The 15,147-nt window shown below is 61.8% G+C and overlaps 1 protein-coding gene across 2 annotated transcripts; it reads right to left on the bottom strand.

The window, feature by feature from the left end:
• Positions 1 to 2,143: 2,143 nt before the first annotated feature.
• Positions 2,144 to 12,861, bottom strand: SRF (serum response factor; the record flags this gene model as incomplete). 2 transcript variants are annotated; one of them, XM_084284316.1, is made up of 8 exons in its annotated part: positions 2,144 to 4,789; positions 5,080 to 5,156; positions 5,559 to 5,750; positions 6,398 to 6,517; positions 7,644 to 7,814; positions 8,120 to 8,381; positions 11,152 to 11,418; positions 12,322 to 12,861. In XM_084284316.1, the coding sequence occupies 8 exons, from the start codon at positions 12,859 to 12,861 to the stop codon at positions 4,694 to 4,696; spliced, it is 1,725 nt and encodes a 574-aa protein (XP_084140442.1). In that variant the 3' UTR covers positions 2,144 to 4,693. The 2 variants fall into 2 exon arrangements, with proteins under 2 accessions (XP_084140442.1, XP_084140443.1); XM_084284317.1 differs by lacking the exon at positions 7,644 to 7,814.
• Between the last annotated feature and the right edge of the window lie 2,286 nt (positions 12,862 to 15,147).

Raw genomic sequence — 15,147 nt, forward strand, 5'->3', positions numbered from 1 at the left:
AGGCATACTCGGGTTTAGTATGTAAAGCAATGTTCTGTATATTTAGAAGTTTGATGTTCGTGTGTGCGTGTTGGTGGAGCGTAGACTCCCCGCACACCCAGCGCTGTTTACTTGCCTTTTATACCTTTTAGAAATATTTGTTTTATAAATATTACAAAATTCAGATTGAGTTGAGACCTCATTTGTAACACTGGAGCAACTACATATATCTGGCCAACCACTTCTACCCTTAGTACTAATGAAACTGATGAGGCAATTTCCATGTTTTACCACAACCACCAGCAATTAATGCCAGCCATGCAGTGGGCTGGATAACTCAGCACAGTGCTGCACCAGCCCACGTGGACCAGCCCCTGAAGCTGTGGCACCAATGGAGAACTGCAAATATTTGCCTTTCCCTGCCTGCCTCTTGGCTTCTCCTTTATTATGTGTAACCTCTGTTGAGCCTCTCTTTCCAGAAGCATGCGGGTGTTCCCGAAATCTTTCTGTATTCCCCATTAACTCCCAAGGCATTGCTAAAATTCAGGGGATCAAACTGGTGTTTAGTTAGATCGTGCTGTACCTTTACAAGTCCCTTCATCTCCTGTAGAAACACGGAATATTGGCCCTAATGAAGGGGAAACAGAGTCCCTAACCACCACGAAACGACAGGAAAGCTGATAGCAGGGACATGACTGTCGGTATTTGCCTCCAGTCTCGGCAGCCGTCGTTTCATGCGTGTACGGCACCTGCAGCAGGGCCGTGTTTAATGGCACAAGCGTGAGGTGCTGCTAAGGCTCTGCTGTGGGAAACACAGCCTGGCACCCAGCTGGCGACGTCCCATGGCCAAACCCGTCACCGGCGATAAGCGGCCGTGGCCAGACAGGGCGCAGGCATCTGGTTTGTGAGGCCAACACCTTTCTATGCACTGTTCACGTCTTTGCTCTGGCGGCCTTGATACCACGCTTAGGCTTTCATCCTTCAAATGGAGGTTATGTCTGTGCTATCTCGCTTCACCTTAGGAACTTTACACACCGTGCGCAGCCCCGTGGCCAAGCAGCCGGGGTTGCTTGTGCTGACGTGGGTTTTGTGGTGCCAAGCCATGCGGCATGCCTGTGTAGGAGTGCTCACCAGGGGGCTGGCTGTGGTGTGACCTGTACCTCTCCCCTCGATAGCAAAAGAGCCATTTCAGGTGTGTTTTGCTCCTAACCACCTCGTGTACTATCTTCTGTCCTGCTCTGCAGGGATCTGTTTACTCTCCAAATCACACCGTGAGCAGTAGTACGGTCACAGGGCAGTCCCTCCACCACAGTGCTAAACTTTCCTTATATTATTCTAAAAGATTATACCTGCTATATAGGGGCTGGCAGTTGTATTATCAGCTGGGATGCTGTTGACCCAACAGCACTGATGATTGCAACAAGCCCTCCTCTCTTTGCTTTCTGTCCCACCTTTATCCACTTAATGATCCCTCATGCACCCTGAGCTATCTCCTAGAGGCCTACTGGCACCTGTCTGGGCCAGTTTGGGCTTTGGGTATCGCTGTATCTCCTCACAGATGTTTGCAGCACGGAATTTAACAGTCTTGGTGCTGGGCCTTGTAGTGAGAAGAGTTAAGCTCCATCCCTAAAGCCGTCATGTGTCCAGAAGTCATGGATCTGGAAGAGGGGCAGGGAAACCACCTCATTTTTGGTCGAGAACTGGACCAGAAACCTGCCACTGTCAGGAGACGTTGTTCTGCTTGCAGCCTCTCAACTACTGCATTTAGAAGCACCGTTTCTTCTTTCTTCTAGCCCCAAGGCCTGGGGATGGACCTGCACACCCCAACCACCACATCTGGGTGCTCCAGGACTGCGAGACCAGCAACAAGGCCTCAGCCAGCACCACGCATCTGTGGCATCCCGTATCAGGTGTGCTGTCCCCCAAAGCCCCCCCCACCGGCTCTGGGACCCCTAGGGTGGAAGCTGGGCAGGTCTCACCTCACAAGAGATGAAAGAAAGAGACATTAGGAGGATTCCTCTCTCTGCCACATCACACCCAGACATCCCCCACCACCCAGGGTACACATATTGGTGCAGGAAGCTGCCTCTGGTCCCCACTCATTGACACTGGGTTTCCCCTAAGATGCCCGCCCCCTCCTGCAAAGCATGGCCAAGACCCCAGATCTGTGCACAAAATGATAACATTTATTGAAAGAGTAATTTCTTTTTTTTTTTTTTTTTTTAATACAAAAGAAAGCTCTGTACATAGTACTGTGATTACTTCCACATCCTTCCAGAAACACAACCCTGGAAACTGGAGGGGAAAAAAAAAATAATCCCACACACACTTATGCACACACACGCGCGCACACATGCACACACACACACACGCGCACACACACACACAACCCTCAAACCAGTAAAATGAACTAAAAATGTCACCACACAATAAATGCCATTTCGTCCCTGATACACAAGTGTTCTTACAAGTCTGCACTTAAATTAAAATACACCATTAGCGTTTAACCAGCAGTTGCCTTTGGGGAACGAGGGAGGGGATGCAGCAAGACGCCCCGCAACGGCACTCCTGCCACCCCGGCCCCGCAGCCCTGCTCCACAGTGCCAGCACCAAGCAAAGCGGAGCAAAGCACGGCCCCGGTGATGTGCTTGGGACAAGGGTAACGCGAGCCCCAAGCCCACCTTTCTCTCCCTGGGTGAACTCCTAGCTACCCAGCCTTCTTTTTTTGGAGGCAGCACCGAGCAGCTTTCGTACAGCTTCTGGTGCGGCACTCCTGGCCGCTCTGGGAGCTCTCAGCACAGGGGGACATGGAAGGAACCCGTCCACACCTGTGCACTGAGGAGCAGCACAAGATAAGGCTGTGGAGAGGGAAAGTAGAGCCCAGGGCATCAGCTAGGAGTTCAAGAGGTGCCACAAGCAGGGAGAGCATCCACTGCTGGTCACTCGCCCCCTGGAGAGCACTGGGGATGTCCCTTTGCTGCTCCGCACCGACAGCGGTGACGGAACAGCCAGCGGCCCAGGACCAGAGGTGGAAGTGGCCACCAGAAAAACCCAGCCCACCTCTGGCCCCCAGGCACACCGCAAGCCCCTGCGCCCCCTCCTAGAGGCCAGCCGCTGCTTCACTTGCCTCCTCCTGCCCCTTAAACCCGAAGTTATGGGTACGGAGTCCTCAGTGCAGGGAAGTAGGAAACAACCGTCTGGCTCGGGTCAGCTCAGTCCCTGGCACGTGCTGGCGGGCAGAGAGCGCAGCTTAAACGCTAATGCTGAGGGAACATGTCCAAGGTTACAATACAAACTCAAAAAGCAAGGCCCCCTTCCTGCCTCCGTGCCCACCCACCCCTCTCCCATCCCCCTGGTACAAACCCCATGAAAACTGTACAGGAGCCAAACTTTTATTCCTTAAAGAATTACATAAATACTGAGTTTAACACTTAGAAAAATAAAGTCATTTTCTTTTTTTTTTTTTTCTTTTTTTTTTTCTTTTTTCTTTTTTTTTCCCCAAGGCTTCGTCTTTAACTTAAAAAAAAAATTACAGTAGCTGCTCCTTCCCCTAAGGGTTCAGCAGCAGCTTCTTACTTGCTCGCTCTCCCTCCAGGGACAGGGCTAGGTAGCAGAGCCATTCACAGCAACTCCCATGCAGGACCAAGCATGCTCCAGCCCTTTTTTTTTTTTATTTTTTTTTAATTTTTTCCCCCTGGCCCTGCTGAGGCTCCTCCACAGCCCAGGACAGCCCGCAGGGCACCCTGGTGCTCCGGGAAGAGCCTGCCACCTGCCCAGCAGCTCGGTGCCCCGCGGGCTCTTCCCTTTGCCCCTCGAGTTGCTTCTCCGCCTCGCATCAGACACAGAAATTTAGAAAGCAGCGGCTGGAGCTGCAGAGGGACGCGGGAATGATCCAGCCACGTCCCCCTCTCGGGCGTACGGAGTCCGCAAGCAGTGCAAGGGCTGAGATGGGAGCGCGGGGCCGGGCTGGCCGCGGAGCAGCGTCGAGCTCCCGGGCACCCGCCGAGCATTTTGGCTGCCGGGGGCAGGCTGCAGAGCCGCCGGGCAGCCCGACGAGGAGGCACTGAGGGCAGAGGGCTTTGCTGTAGTGCATACGAGGAGGATGGGGCCACGTGCCCGGCCCAACCAGAGATGCACGTCCAAGCTGGCCACTCGCTCCCCTGCGGAGCTGCCGCGGCCAGGACCCGTCCCCCCCACAAAGGCACATTGCTGAGGCCAGCGCGGCTCCGCTCCGGCTCCCGGGGGACAGCTCCGGGCCCCATGCAGAGCAAAAAAAAAAAAAAAAAAAAAATACCCTCCCCAGCCAAGGCAACCCCGGAGCGCCCAGAAGGATCCAGGGCCTCCGGCTGGGCACGGCCCCCAGTATTTATTTACAGCACGGAGCGCAGCCTCCCCTCGAGAGAGACAAAGTTTCTTTGGCTGGCGAGAGACAAGCACAGCTATCGCAGCATCCCGACGCCCCCCCAAGCCCTGCGTGGCCCCCGGCACAGCTCCTTCCCCAGGTGGGTCCTGCAGCCCCAGGCGCATGCCTGTGTGTGTGTGTGGGTGGGTGTGGGTGGGTGGGTGCGTGTGTGTGTGCATGTGTGGATGAAGGAAACGTGAGAAAAAGGCAACAATAAATAACTGGTGCAGTCTGTACGAGAACGAATGGCTGCCAGCCCCCAGCAGCGGCACGACAAGCCAGGGACGGCGCAAGGCCAGCAGCAGGGGCCTCTCAGTCACTCTTGGCGCTGTGCGAGGTGTCCAAGTTGACCACCTGCAGCTCCGTCAGGCTGCTGCCGCTGCTGCTCTGCTGCCCGATGACAGCCATCTAGAGAGAAAAGGGAGGAGCAAGCACTGGGGGACAGCATGCCCTCAGACCAGGCGTGCCAGCAGCCAGGGTGGCAGTGTCCCTTCTAGGCGCCTGCCCAAGGAGAGCAAAGACCTCCTGTACCCATGAGTAGGGGGCACCGACAGCTTGCCCAGCTCTCCGAGACCCAAGGACCTGCCCTACCCGAGCACCCAGGTCCCCAAAGGACCAGTATCGGGGGCAGCACTGCCCCACGGGGGAATTGAGGACATCACCCCCAGCCGCAACCCCAAGCACCACTCTGCACCTACCTGGTGAAGCTGGACGGCCGAGACCGGGATCTGAACAGTGCCTGAAGGGGCTGTCAGGAACACCTGGGGGACACCACCTGCCACAGAGAGAGGGAAGGACACAAATTACATCATTTTCCAAAAGCTGGGCGTTCAGCACAAACCCCCAGCCCAAGCCTGCACGCATGGCTTCGCACTGCTTTGTCCCCTCCCCGTGCACCTGGGGGTCCTCTCCAGTCTCCTAGCTCCCCCTGTCGCCTATAAAATCATTAAGGTTGGAAAACATTCCCACCCTCCCCACACCAGCAACCCTTTCCCCTAGGAGTTTAAGGAATCCCATGCATAGAACAGATATGGATCAAAAAAAGAATACACCGAGCAGCATCCTTGCCAGCAGGGCTTCCTACAGGCACCACGACTGCTCAGAAAAGAGCCCTCGGGAACAAACAGCAAAAACACACAGCAAGAGAAGGTAGCACGGACGCGGGGAGCTGCCTTACCCTGATCCTGGACCTGGCTGTGGGACACCTGCATGGCCGAGGGCGCCTGCGAGAAGGCGTTGAGGACCGCGAGGCCGCCGTCCGCCAGGCCGGAGGTGGGGGCGTACATCACGGCGTGCGGGCTGGGGTACATCATGTGGCCGCCCACCGTGGTTGGCACGGACGATGTCATGATGGTCGCCGGGAGGGTCACTGGCCCCGGGAGGAGATAGAGGGGAACGTGAGGCCCTGCTCAGCGTCCCTCCCACGCCCAGGCTCGTGGAAATCCCCGTCCCGTTCCCCCCCAAGTTCTGCAGGAGGAACCCCAGGGAACTGGGGAGCTCACTGGGAGGGTGAAAGGGTGGAAGCCTGGTGGCCAAATATCCCAGGACTGAGTCCGACCTGGGCTATGGGTGTTGTGGGGAAGCTGAGCAAGCTGTTGAACTGGGTTCATCCTGCATCCAGGCACCCAAAATCAGTTTATTTTTGGACAACGGAGGTGTCCTCTGCACATAAAGTAGTAACAACTACAAACAAGCCAGTGCCCTGTGCAAGGGGCTCAGCAAGAAATCCCCTGAGAACTGGGAAGAGGCTGGGAACTTGTTCCCAGCTCCGTGCTGCAGGAAAGAGCAGGTAACGTATGTGGAGCAGCTCTGAAATCCCCCTTGACGTGCTCTGTGCACCTGCCAGAGGTAGCACGGCACTGGGGCTGGTCACAGGGGGAAAATCCACCTGCAAAACTGTCAGAAAGGGTGGGGCCGAGTTGGACTGAGTGATGCCAGGCTTCCTGCAGCTGTGTTGGTGTGGGCTGGTACCAGCGGTGGTTAAGGAGCGCGTGGTTAGCCTAAGGTCCCCATTACCTGTTCCGCTGGAAGAGGTCTGGGTAAGGTCAGTGCTGCTGTCACTGGAGGGAGACGTTTGCTGCGGTGCCTGGTGCACCTGGATTGCTTGGACAGGGACCTGCTGAGCCATGGTACCACCTGGGGAGAGAAGGGAGCCCTTCAGCCCGAGCATTTATCCCCCTCTGGCCGCACGGAGCTCCTCAGCGTGGCTCAGCACCGCCCTGGGGAAGGCTCTTCCCTGGCACACAGGGGCCAAGGAGGCACTAGCTGGCCTGCAGGGCTCTGGAGAGAAAAGGAAATGCCAGAGCAGCTTCTGTCCAGCATCCAGGCCCAGTTCAGGGATGCCTGAGGCCCTCGTTTCCATTCCTGGCTCCACCAGGACCCAGCGCAGAAGATGCTGGGAGGAGAGGGCCCCAGCACTGCCCACACACAACCAGCCCTGCGAGGATGGGCTCGCAGCACCGAGCAGAGCACGGAGAGCCCAAAACGCTCAGGCTTTCACCTTCTGGAGCACTCAGGGCACAGCCACCTCACCCAGCTCCGCGGACACCACGGTGCCCTACACGAGGACAGCCACAGCCACCAGGACCACAAGCAGCACGTCCCAAAGCCTCAGGGGCTCAGCGCACTCGCTGCACGGCTCCACCAACACAGAAAGCTCCCCTCAGGCTCAGCTCCGATCTCCAGAGGTAAGAGCAAGGGATGCCAGAGCAGGAACCACAGCCAGGCCAGTGGGGCATCTCCCCACACACCACACCAGACACAGCCCCGTCGTCCTCCCGGCTCCTCCACACCACGAGGCAAATCCAGGCTCCTCACACAGGAGCCACAACAAGTCCAGGAGAGCACACAGACCACCAGACTTAGTGATTTGGACACAAGCAGGCAGGACACAAGCAATACTCTCTCACGTGCTGCTCTGAACCCCCTGCCCGGGGCATGCCCAGCCCTAGCGCAGCACCCAGGGATTCCTGCCGAGGACGCTGCCTACCAGACAGCACCGCAACACCTCCACCTCCTCCACACTGCCTCCTTCACCACCTCTGCGCTAAGCTTCAGTCACCAACTGCAAACCCAGGCACAAAAGCACGGGCAGCTGCTCAGAGACAGACACCAGCACTCAGAACCTGAGTTTTGGAAAAAAAACTCTGTCCCTGGAGCCACAGCCGGGATCGCCCTGCACCTCAGGGGTCAGCACCGGGACCCCCGCAGGAGCCTGCATCCCCCCCAACCTGAAGCAAGCGGAGGAGAAGCGAGTGCTGACCTGTCAGCGACACGATCTGCCCTCCAGCTCTGGCAGGGAAGCGGAAGACTGTCTGCTGTGCCTGCTGCAGCTGTCCAGCCGTACCCGGGCCCTGCTGGCTGGGGAGAGCCAGGGAGTGCGGCTGTAACTGAGTGAGAGGAATGGTAGGGGTCCCCGGAGAAAGGGAAGCACCTGCCAAAAGGAGGGAGAAAGAAAAGCTTCCGTCACCACCAGCTCTTTTCGCTCCCTCCGGGCTCCTTGGTGCTGCCCCGGGGGCCCCCGCTCGGCTCCCTGCCACCCTTCCCAGCAGCAGGGCCAGCTGGCAGCACCCTACATCTCGAGCAAAGCACCCCGATCGGGGTCACCCTACAGCAGCAGCAACCGCCGCCTCCACCTGCCTCTAGGTCTCCTACGAGGGCAGCAAGACGCTCCGAGCACGGAGACAGACGGACAGAAGGACAGACAGACAGGGTGCTCAGCCCCCGAACGCCACTGACCTGACATGAGGGTGAAGCCGGTGGGTATCTGCATGAGGCCCCCCGACGTCACGGCGCTGGCTCCAGTCGTCTTCAGCACGGTCCCGTTGGCGCTGGTGACGGCGCTGGGGCTGATGCTGGCCGACACGGGCGCCAGGTAATTCGTGATGGGGAAGGAGGGGCCGCTGCTGGCCTGCATGGAGGTGGAGGTGGTGGGGGCCGTCTGGATGGTGGACGTCGTCCCCGGCAGGTTGGTGACAGTGAAAGCCGGCTTCAGCGCGTCCTGTGGACGGAGAGACAGGGATGGGTCAGCGCCGCGGTCTCCGCAGCCACAACGCAGGATCCTGGGTGTCCCGGTCACCTCCCCAGGGTGGTCACACCTCGCCCGGCGTGCCCCCTGCATGCAGACCCCCCGTGGGGACAGCCGGGGGCACGGCTGGGAAGGGTTAAGGCAGGCACGCTCCCAGCCCTCCCGCGGCACGGCACGGCGCAGCGCGGCACGGCACGGTGGGCCCAGCTCTCCCACGTGCTGCGCCTTGTTCCCCAAGCTTGTCAGGCTGCCAGCAGCCAGGAATTCACAGCTCGGCGAACAGCTAAAAAAGGGAAGGCAGCCCATTTTAGACAAGGGGGGAGCCAATCCCGGGCACTCAGCCCTGCCCCAGGGCCCGGGGAGGGAGGAGAGCAAAGCCCCCTCCGCCTTGGCACCGTGCTCCAAATTAGCAGGGGCACGTGATAACGGCGCTGCCACTTTCCATGAGCTCAACCACAAACTCCTGCCGTGCCGCACGGGACGCGGCAGCCACGGGCACCCTCCCCACGTGGCCGAGGGGGCCACGCATGGCCCATTCCCAGCTGGGGTCCCCTCGTCGTCCCCACGCGCAGCCCCGAGGGTGCACGGACCCAGGGTGCAGCCCAGCCCTTAGCATCCTGCTAGGGACTGGGAGAGGCATCCCAAGAGATGCACAGCGGGGTCACTGGGATGGCTTTAAAAGCACAAGGGCAAATTTTGGGATGATGAGGAGCAAAGGAGCCAGGCAGGCACGCTCTGACCACGCACACCCCATCTCTGCCCTGCTGCAGGTCGCTCTGATCTCCGCTGCATCACTCCCGGGCTGCAGGAATAGCTCCCAGCAGAGAGGGAGCTGGGACAGAATTTGGGACTGGGACACCCGCTGCCTTCTCCCTGCCCCTCTAGGATGCTCACAAGCCCCTGGGCACCTCGGCTCACCCCAGCACCCTGCAAAGCCCAGCCTGCGTGCATGGGGACAGCGTTCAGCAGCAGCCAAGCCCCGGGCCACCCTCAGCACGTGTCACCCAAGGGACTGAAGGACTCTGGACGAGCCCAGGGACAGCCCTGCAGGTCCCCACCTTCATGTCCCTTCCTACCACGAGCTCCACGTTGCAGAGCGATGCCTGCATGGCCCAGCATGGCCCAGCCCCACCAGCCAGCATCGTTACGGGGACACCAAAGGCCAGCTGGCTTTGGTGGCACGTGGGAGATGCCGTGCTGGTCACCAGCACCTGCTCCACGCTCCAGCTTTTCCCCCCTGCTCCGAAACAGATCGCCCCATCAGTGCCACCCCGCTGCTCCTACCCCAAAGGGTGCCACAGCTGCTGCCCCAAGAGGAGAGCATCCCCCCGTCCCCGCTGGGCTTGGCACAGCAGGGGGACCTCGCAGAGCTGCTGCTGGCCACAGGGTGAAGGAACACCCCGGGTCTGCTGCTGCAGCCCACTGCCAGCAGCTCTCACCCCGGACACCCAGCAAAAGGCACAAGGCTCCTTCAGGCCCCACAGCAAGTGCTGCGGGTGGCCACGAGGCAGCCCACACGAAGCACCACCTCTTGCGAGCGCTGGGACCGAGCTCGCAGGGCGCCGAGCGGGGCTTGCACCAGAAAGCGGGCAGGAGACCTCTGCAAGAGCAACCACAGGGCGAGCGCGCGCTTCCTCTGGGGCCACCCGGCGCTGCTTCCAGCGGAAATCTCAATGGATGCTGGAGTCCCTGCCTGCGGGACTTTATTTTTTTTTTCTGCCTTTCCCTTCAGGAGAAGCCCCGAGTGCTTCCCCACAGAGGCTGCACGAGGGAGGGAGCGCTGCTGGCCTCTCTCGCCCGCTGGCAGAGCTCACGCGAGGCATTGAGGGCACCCGGGGGAGGCTCAGCAACCTGGGGCAACCCGCACCGGGGTCTCCACATCTGCTTACAGGTATCGATCCCACTCCCTGGTATTTATGGGGCTCAGCAGCGAGGCCCCTCTGCCTGCACCCCTCTGCCTGGTGCGGCAAGCGGGCACGCGGCGGCACCCACCAGCACGCAGGGCACCCTGCTTCTGGGGGCTCTCCGACAGCACGGGGGTCCCAAGCACCCTCTCTGGGGTCTGCCTGCTTCGTGTTTTGGGGCATCCAGACAGCCAGGAGGCTGCTGGCACAGCAAGCCCGCTACCCATCCCACCAGCAGAGCCGCAGGAGCTCACAGCACCCCATAACACCCCACAAAGCCCCCAGCTCCGTGCCCCATCCCTCCGCGCATCCAAGCACCACGGACACGGAGCCAGCTTTCACACCCTAACCCCAAGGAGCTGGGGATGCGGGGGCTGCCCCATCCCGGGGACCTTTTCCCTGTCCCCGGGGCAGGCACCTTCCAGCAGCAGCACCCGCGGAGGCCGGCGCCTGCAGGGCCGCCGGGCAGGGCACAGAAACGGTCGGTCCGGCCAAATGTTTCCATTCCCCACGTCCTCTCCCTGCCCCCTTCCAAAACAGCACCAAAGCAAGAGACAGCTGCAGCTTATAAGGAATGTGAGGGGCCCTGCCAGGGACTCTGGCGAGGGAAACCAGGCCTTATAAGGCCATGGAGGCAGAATCAAATTTTTATCAATGAGTGCAAGCGCATGGAGACGCCCGGGGAGAGATAACAGCGCCGAGAGCCGCCCCGGGGGGCGAGCGGGGCTGGTGGGGAGCCCTGAAACAAGGGCCAGGACCCCTGCCGCCACCCTGCTGGCCCCGAGGAGGAGGAAACCCCAAAGAGGAGGCAGCCCCGAGGGGCCAGGTCCCCGTTTTACCTTGGTCTCCCCGCTGCTGTCCGACTCGGACACCTGGTAGGTGAGGTCGGTCTCCTCGAAGCCCGTGGCGCTCATGCGCTGGTCGGTGGTGGGGTCGGAGCGCGGGGGCGAGTCGGGGGAGTTGAGGCAGGTCTGGATCAGCGCCTTGCCCGTCTCGCTGGTGATCATGGGCTGCAGCTTGCGCGTGGCGAAGGTGTACACATGGCCCGTCTCGCTGGCCACCAGCAGCAGCACCTGCGTGCCCGTCAGCGTGGACAGCTCGTAGGCCTGCAGCAGGGGGGGGACAACGGGGTCAGGCACACACACACACGTGTGTAGGGCCACCTCGCTGCCGGCCTCCCCACCCCAAAAAGAAAACAGCACAGGAGGGACTGTGGCTGCTGCAGCCAGCTCGGGGTCTCCTTATGGGGTTGAGGGCAGCCTCTGGTAGGGCTTGCAGGAGACTTTTAGGGGGTCGAGGCCAGCCTCTGGCTGGTCTTAAAGCAGGCCCTTATGGGGTTGAGGACAGCCTCCAGCCCATTTCATTGAAGACCCCCAGAGGGTCGAGGCCAGCCTCATAAAGACCCTTAGGGGGTCGAGGCCAACCTCTAGCCAGTCCCACAGAAGACCCCCAGAGGGTTGAGGCCAGCCTCTGGCTGGTCTTATAGAAGACCCCTAAAGGATAGAGGCCAGCCTCTGGCCAAGCTTGCAGGAGACCCCTGGGGGGTCGAGGGCAGCCTCTGGCCGGCCTCATAAAGACCCTTAGGGGGTCGAGGTCAGCCTCTAGCCGATCTTATAGAAGACCCTTAGGGGGCCGAGGTCAGCCTCCAGCCGATCTCACAGAAGACCCTTAGAGGGTGGAGGCCAGCCTCCAGCTGCCCCCAGAGAAGACCCCCAGAGGGTGGAGGCCAGCTGCTGGGTGACCTCACAGAAGACCCCCAGGGGGTGGAGGCCGGCCTCTGACCACCTTCCCCACAGCCCCCCACGCCCGGTGAGGCCCCGCAGAGCCTCCCCCCCCCCGGCTCTAACCCGGGGCAGCCCATCCCGGGCCGGGGGCTCCCCGTTTCCCACTTTCTCCCCCCGGGCCGTGCGCATCCGGCCCCGGGGGCGGGCGGGGGAGGCCGAGCCTGCAGCACCCCCGTTGTTTCCGGCCTCCCTCCCTCCCTCCCTCCCTGCCGGTGCCCTCTCCACCTTCTTCATGATGCCGGTCTTCCTCTTGCTGAAGGTGGTGTAGCGCCGCAGCTTGTTGTCGATGAACTCCATCTTGATCTTCACCCGGCCCCGCGTCTTCTTGCCGGGCTTGGCTCCGCTCACGGCCCCTCCACCTCCACCTCCTCCTCCGGCAGCCGCTCCTCCTCCTCCTCCTCCTCCTCCAGCTCCGTACCCGGCTCCCACCGCCGCCGCCGCCGCTCCGGGGCCCAGCACCGGCCCCGCTCCTCCTCCTCCTCCTCCTCCTCCCGCAGCCTCCGCCAGGCCCCGCTTGATGCCTCTCCGCTCCCCGCCGCCCAGCTCCTCGTCCTCCGCCGACTCCGAGTCGCCCTCGCTGCCGCTGTACAGCGCCTCCCGCTCCAGCCGCCCGCCCGCCGGCCCCACCGCCGCCGCTCCTCCGCCACCTCCTCCGCCACCCCCGTTGGCCCCGCGGGGCCCCGCCGAGCGCCGAGCCAAGGCGGCAGCAGCAGCAGCGGCGGCAGCAGCGGCCCCGTTGCCGGCCGCGGCCTGGCTCGGTAACATGGCGGCGGCCAGCGCGGGTCGGGCCGGGCTGGGCTGGGCTCAGGCCGGCCCCGCCATGGCCATGGCCCCGCCGCCGCCGCCGCCCGCTCGCCCGCTGCCGCCGCCGCCGCCGCCGCCCCCGCCCCGCCGCGCCGCCCCCATAGAAAAGCGCGGCAAGTCTTGCCTTATATGGGCACGCCGCTCCTTATATGGGGCGAGCGGGCGCCCCGCCGCCGGCCGCCGCCTCATTGGGCGGCGGGGGGTGAGGAGCCGCCGGCCGATTGGTGGAGAGGGGAGAGAGGGGAGAGGGGTGATTTGCATAGCGCGCGCGCGCGCTGGCGTCAGCGCGGCGGGGCGGGGGAGAGGCTTAAAGGGGCCGCGCGGCGCGGGGCGGCGTGGACGGGGCGGAACGGACGGGAGGAGGAGAGGCCGCGGGGGGGGACAAGACCCCCGAGGAACCCCCCAAAAACCTCCCCAGGACGCTTGCAGGCCTCTGTCCGCCCTCATATCCGGGCGTTATCCATCAAGCCGCCCACCCCAGTCCCCCCAAAGCACCCCCAAACCTCCCCCCATACCCCCCAAAGCACCCCCTAAACCCCCCAAACCACTCCCCAGACCCCCCAAACCTCCCCCCCAGCCTCCACCCCAGCAGAGCACAGCCTCCCCGCCCTCCCGGCCTCCCCAGCAGCAGTAGAGGCCGGGCACCTCTGCCCCAGCCTCCCCTCCCCCGCTGTAGGGGCTGGGGGTGAGCCTCGCCAGCCCCCCGGCCTCCACTCGGGGCCAGGAGGAGCGGGGGAGGCTCAGGGAGGCCGCGTGAGCAGGACACGCGGTGCCCCTGCTGTGGGTCTCCATGTGGGGTAGGAGGCCACCGCTACCTCAGTGTCCCCATGAGGGCAGAGCAGAGGCCCAGCAGCCTCCAGGCAGGACGGCCTCTGTGGGTGCTCAAGGAGAGGGATGGGGCCGGCCTCGGGGCTGTAGGGCCCCCCCAGGAGGGAAGCAGGGCCTCCACGGGAGGCAAAACCCCCATAGGAAGGATGAGCCACAGCTGTGAGGAGCCCTCTTCCCTCCACACGCCCCATCCCCACCACCGCCAGCCCCGTTCCTGCCCCCGAGCACCCCGCAGCCCCCATCCCCGGGGGGACAGGCGCTCGCCACCAGCCCTCGTGGCCTCCTGGAGCAGAAACAAACCCCTCCCCGGTGTCCCCCCCCAGCGCCGTGCCCCTGCAGTGAGCACACATGCCATTTATAGCTGCCGGCGGGGCGCTGCCACTCACATGCCTCCCATCACATGCCCTGGCCACCCTTCCCCAGGGGGCCGAGCACCCGGCCACACCTGGCACAGGTGACCCCAATATGAGCCAGGGCCAAAACCCATCAAAAATCCACTCACCAGTTGAGAAACAGGACCAAAAAGCAGGACTGGGTGATAACAAAGCTGCAGCACACGCCTAGGAGACAGGAGTACCTCTGAGGCAGCCTAAAAAAATCCCATAAAGCCCTGGCTTGAGCTTAAATGCAGCTCCCGGGCCAGCTCCCTGGGCGGGGGCGCCCAGGTGAGGCTGCTTACACCAATTTGCTCCCATGACTTCCCCCAGGGCAGAGATAAAAGCAGGGTGAGAGGGAAATGCTCCTACCTGCTGCCCTGCACCCCTCTGGTGTCCTGTGGCCCTCCAAGGGGCTGGGAAACCGCGTGGCCAAAGCAACCAGCAGGGGCTACTGGAGACACCTGGCTTGGAGAGCCTTAATTTTTTATATATTTATATATATATCTCCTATCCTGGGTCGTCAGCAGCAGGGACAACTCATACTTGTTTGCTGTCACCTTGTACTGTTCCCTAAATATCAATTTTTTGGCCCCAACGGGTAGTCCCCCGCTTGGACCCTTGTGCTGGCGCAGCCCTGCTGCTCTCCAGCCCTGGGTATCACAGGTCGCCTTCCCTTCCCGTGGCTTTTCTTTGAGCTTTTCCTTCAATTTGGGCTGAGACAAGTGGATCCCAAGCCTGCCCAAGGCCTCTTCTCCTCCCGCAGGGGCCCGAGCGGGATGCTGACACCCCGCTCCCCCGCGCTGTGTTCAGCCAGGGCTGCGTACGTTCAGCCCGCTGTTTCCAATTAGCTTGGCCAACATCTGTCCTGTCCCCGAGGAGGCAGAGCTTTTTCATGACATCACTCCCAAAAATACCCAACCCCAACCCCCAGGCTTTCTGCACCCTTGGGGTCTGGAGTTTCTCCTAACCCCGGTGCCTTCCCCGGACCCTGCAGCACCTCCACGGCCTGGCTGGGTAGCAGAGGTAGGACAGGGATGCTGGA

This window comes from Netta rufina (genome assembly GCF_964035555.1).
Source record: "Netta rufina genome assembly, chromosome: 3".
Taxonomy (NCBI): domain Eukaryota; kingdom Metazoa; phylum Chordata; class Aves; order Anseriformes; family Anatidae; genus Netta; species Netta rufina.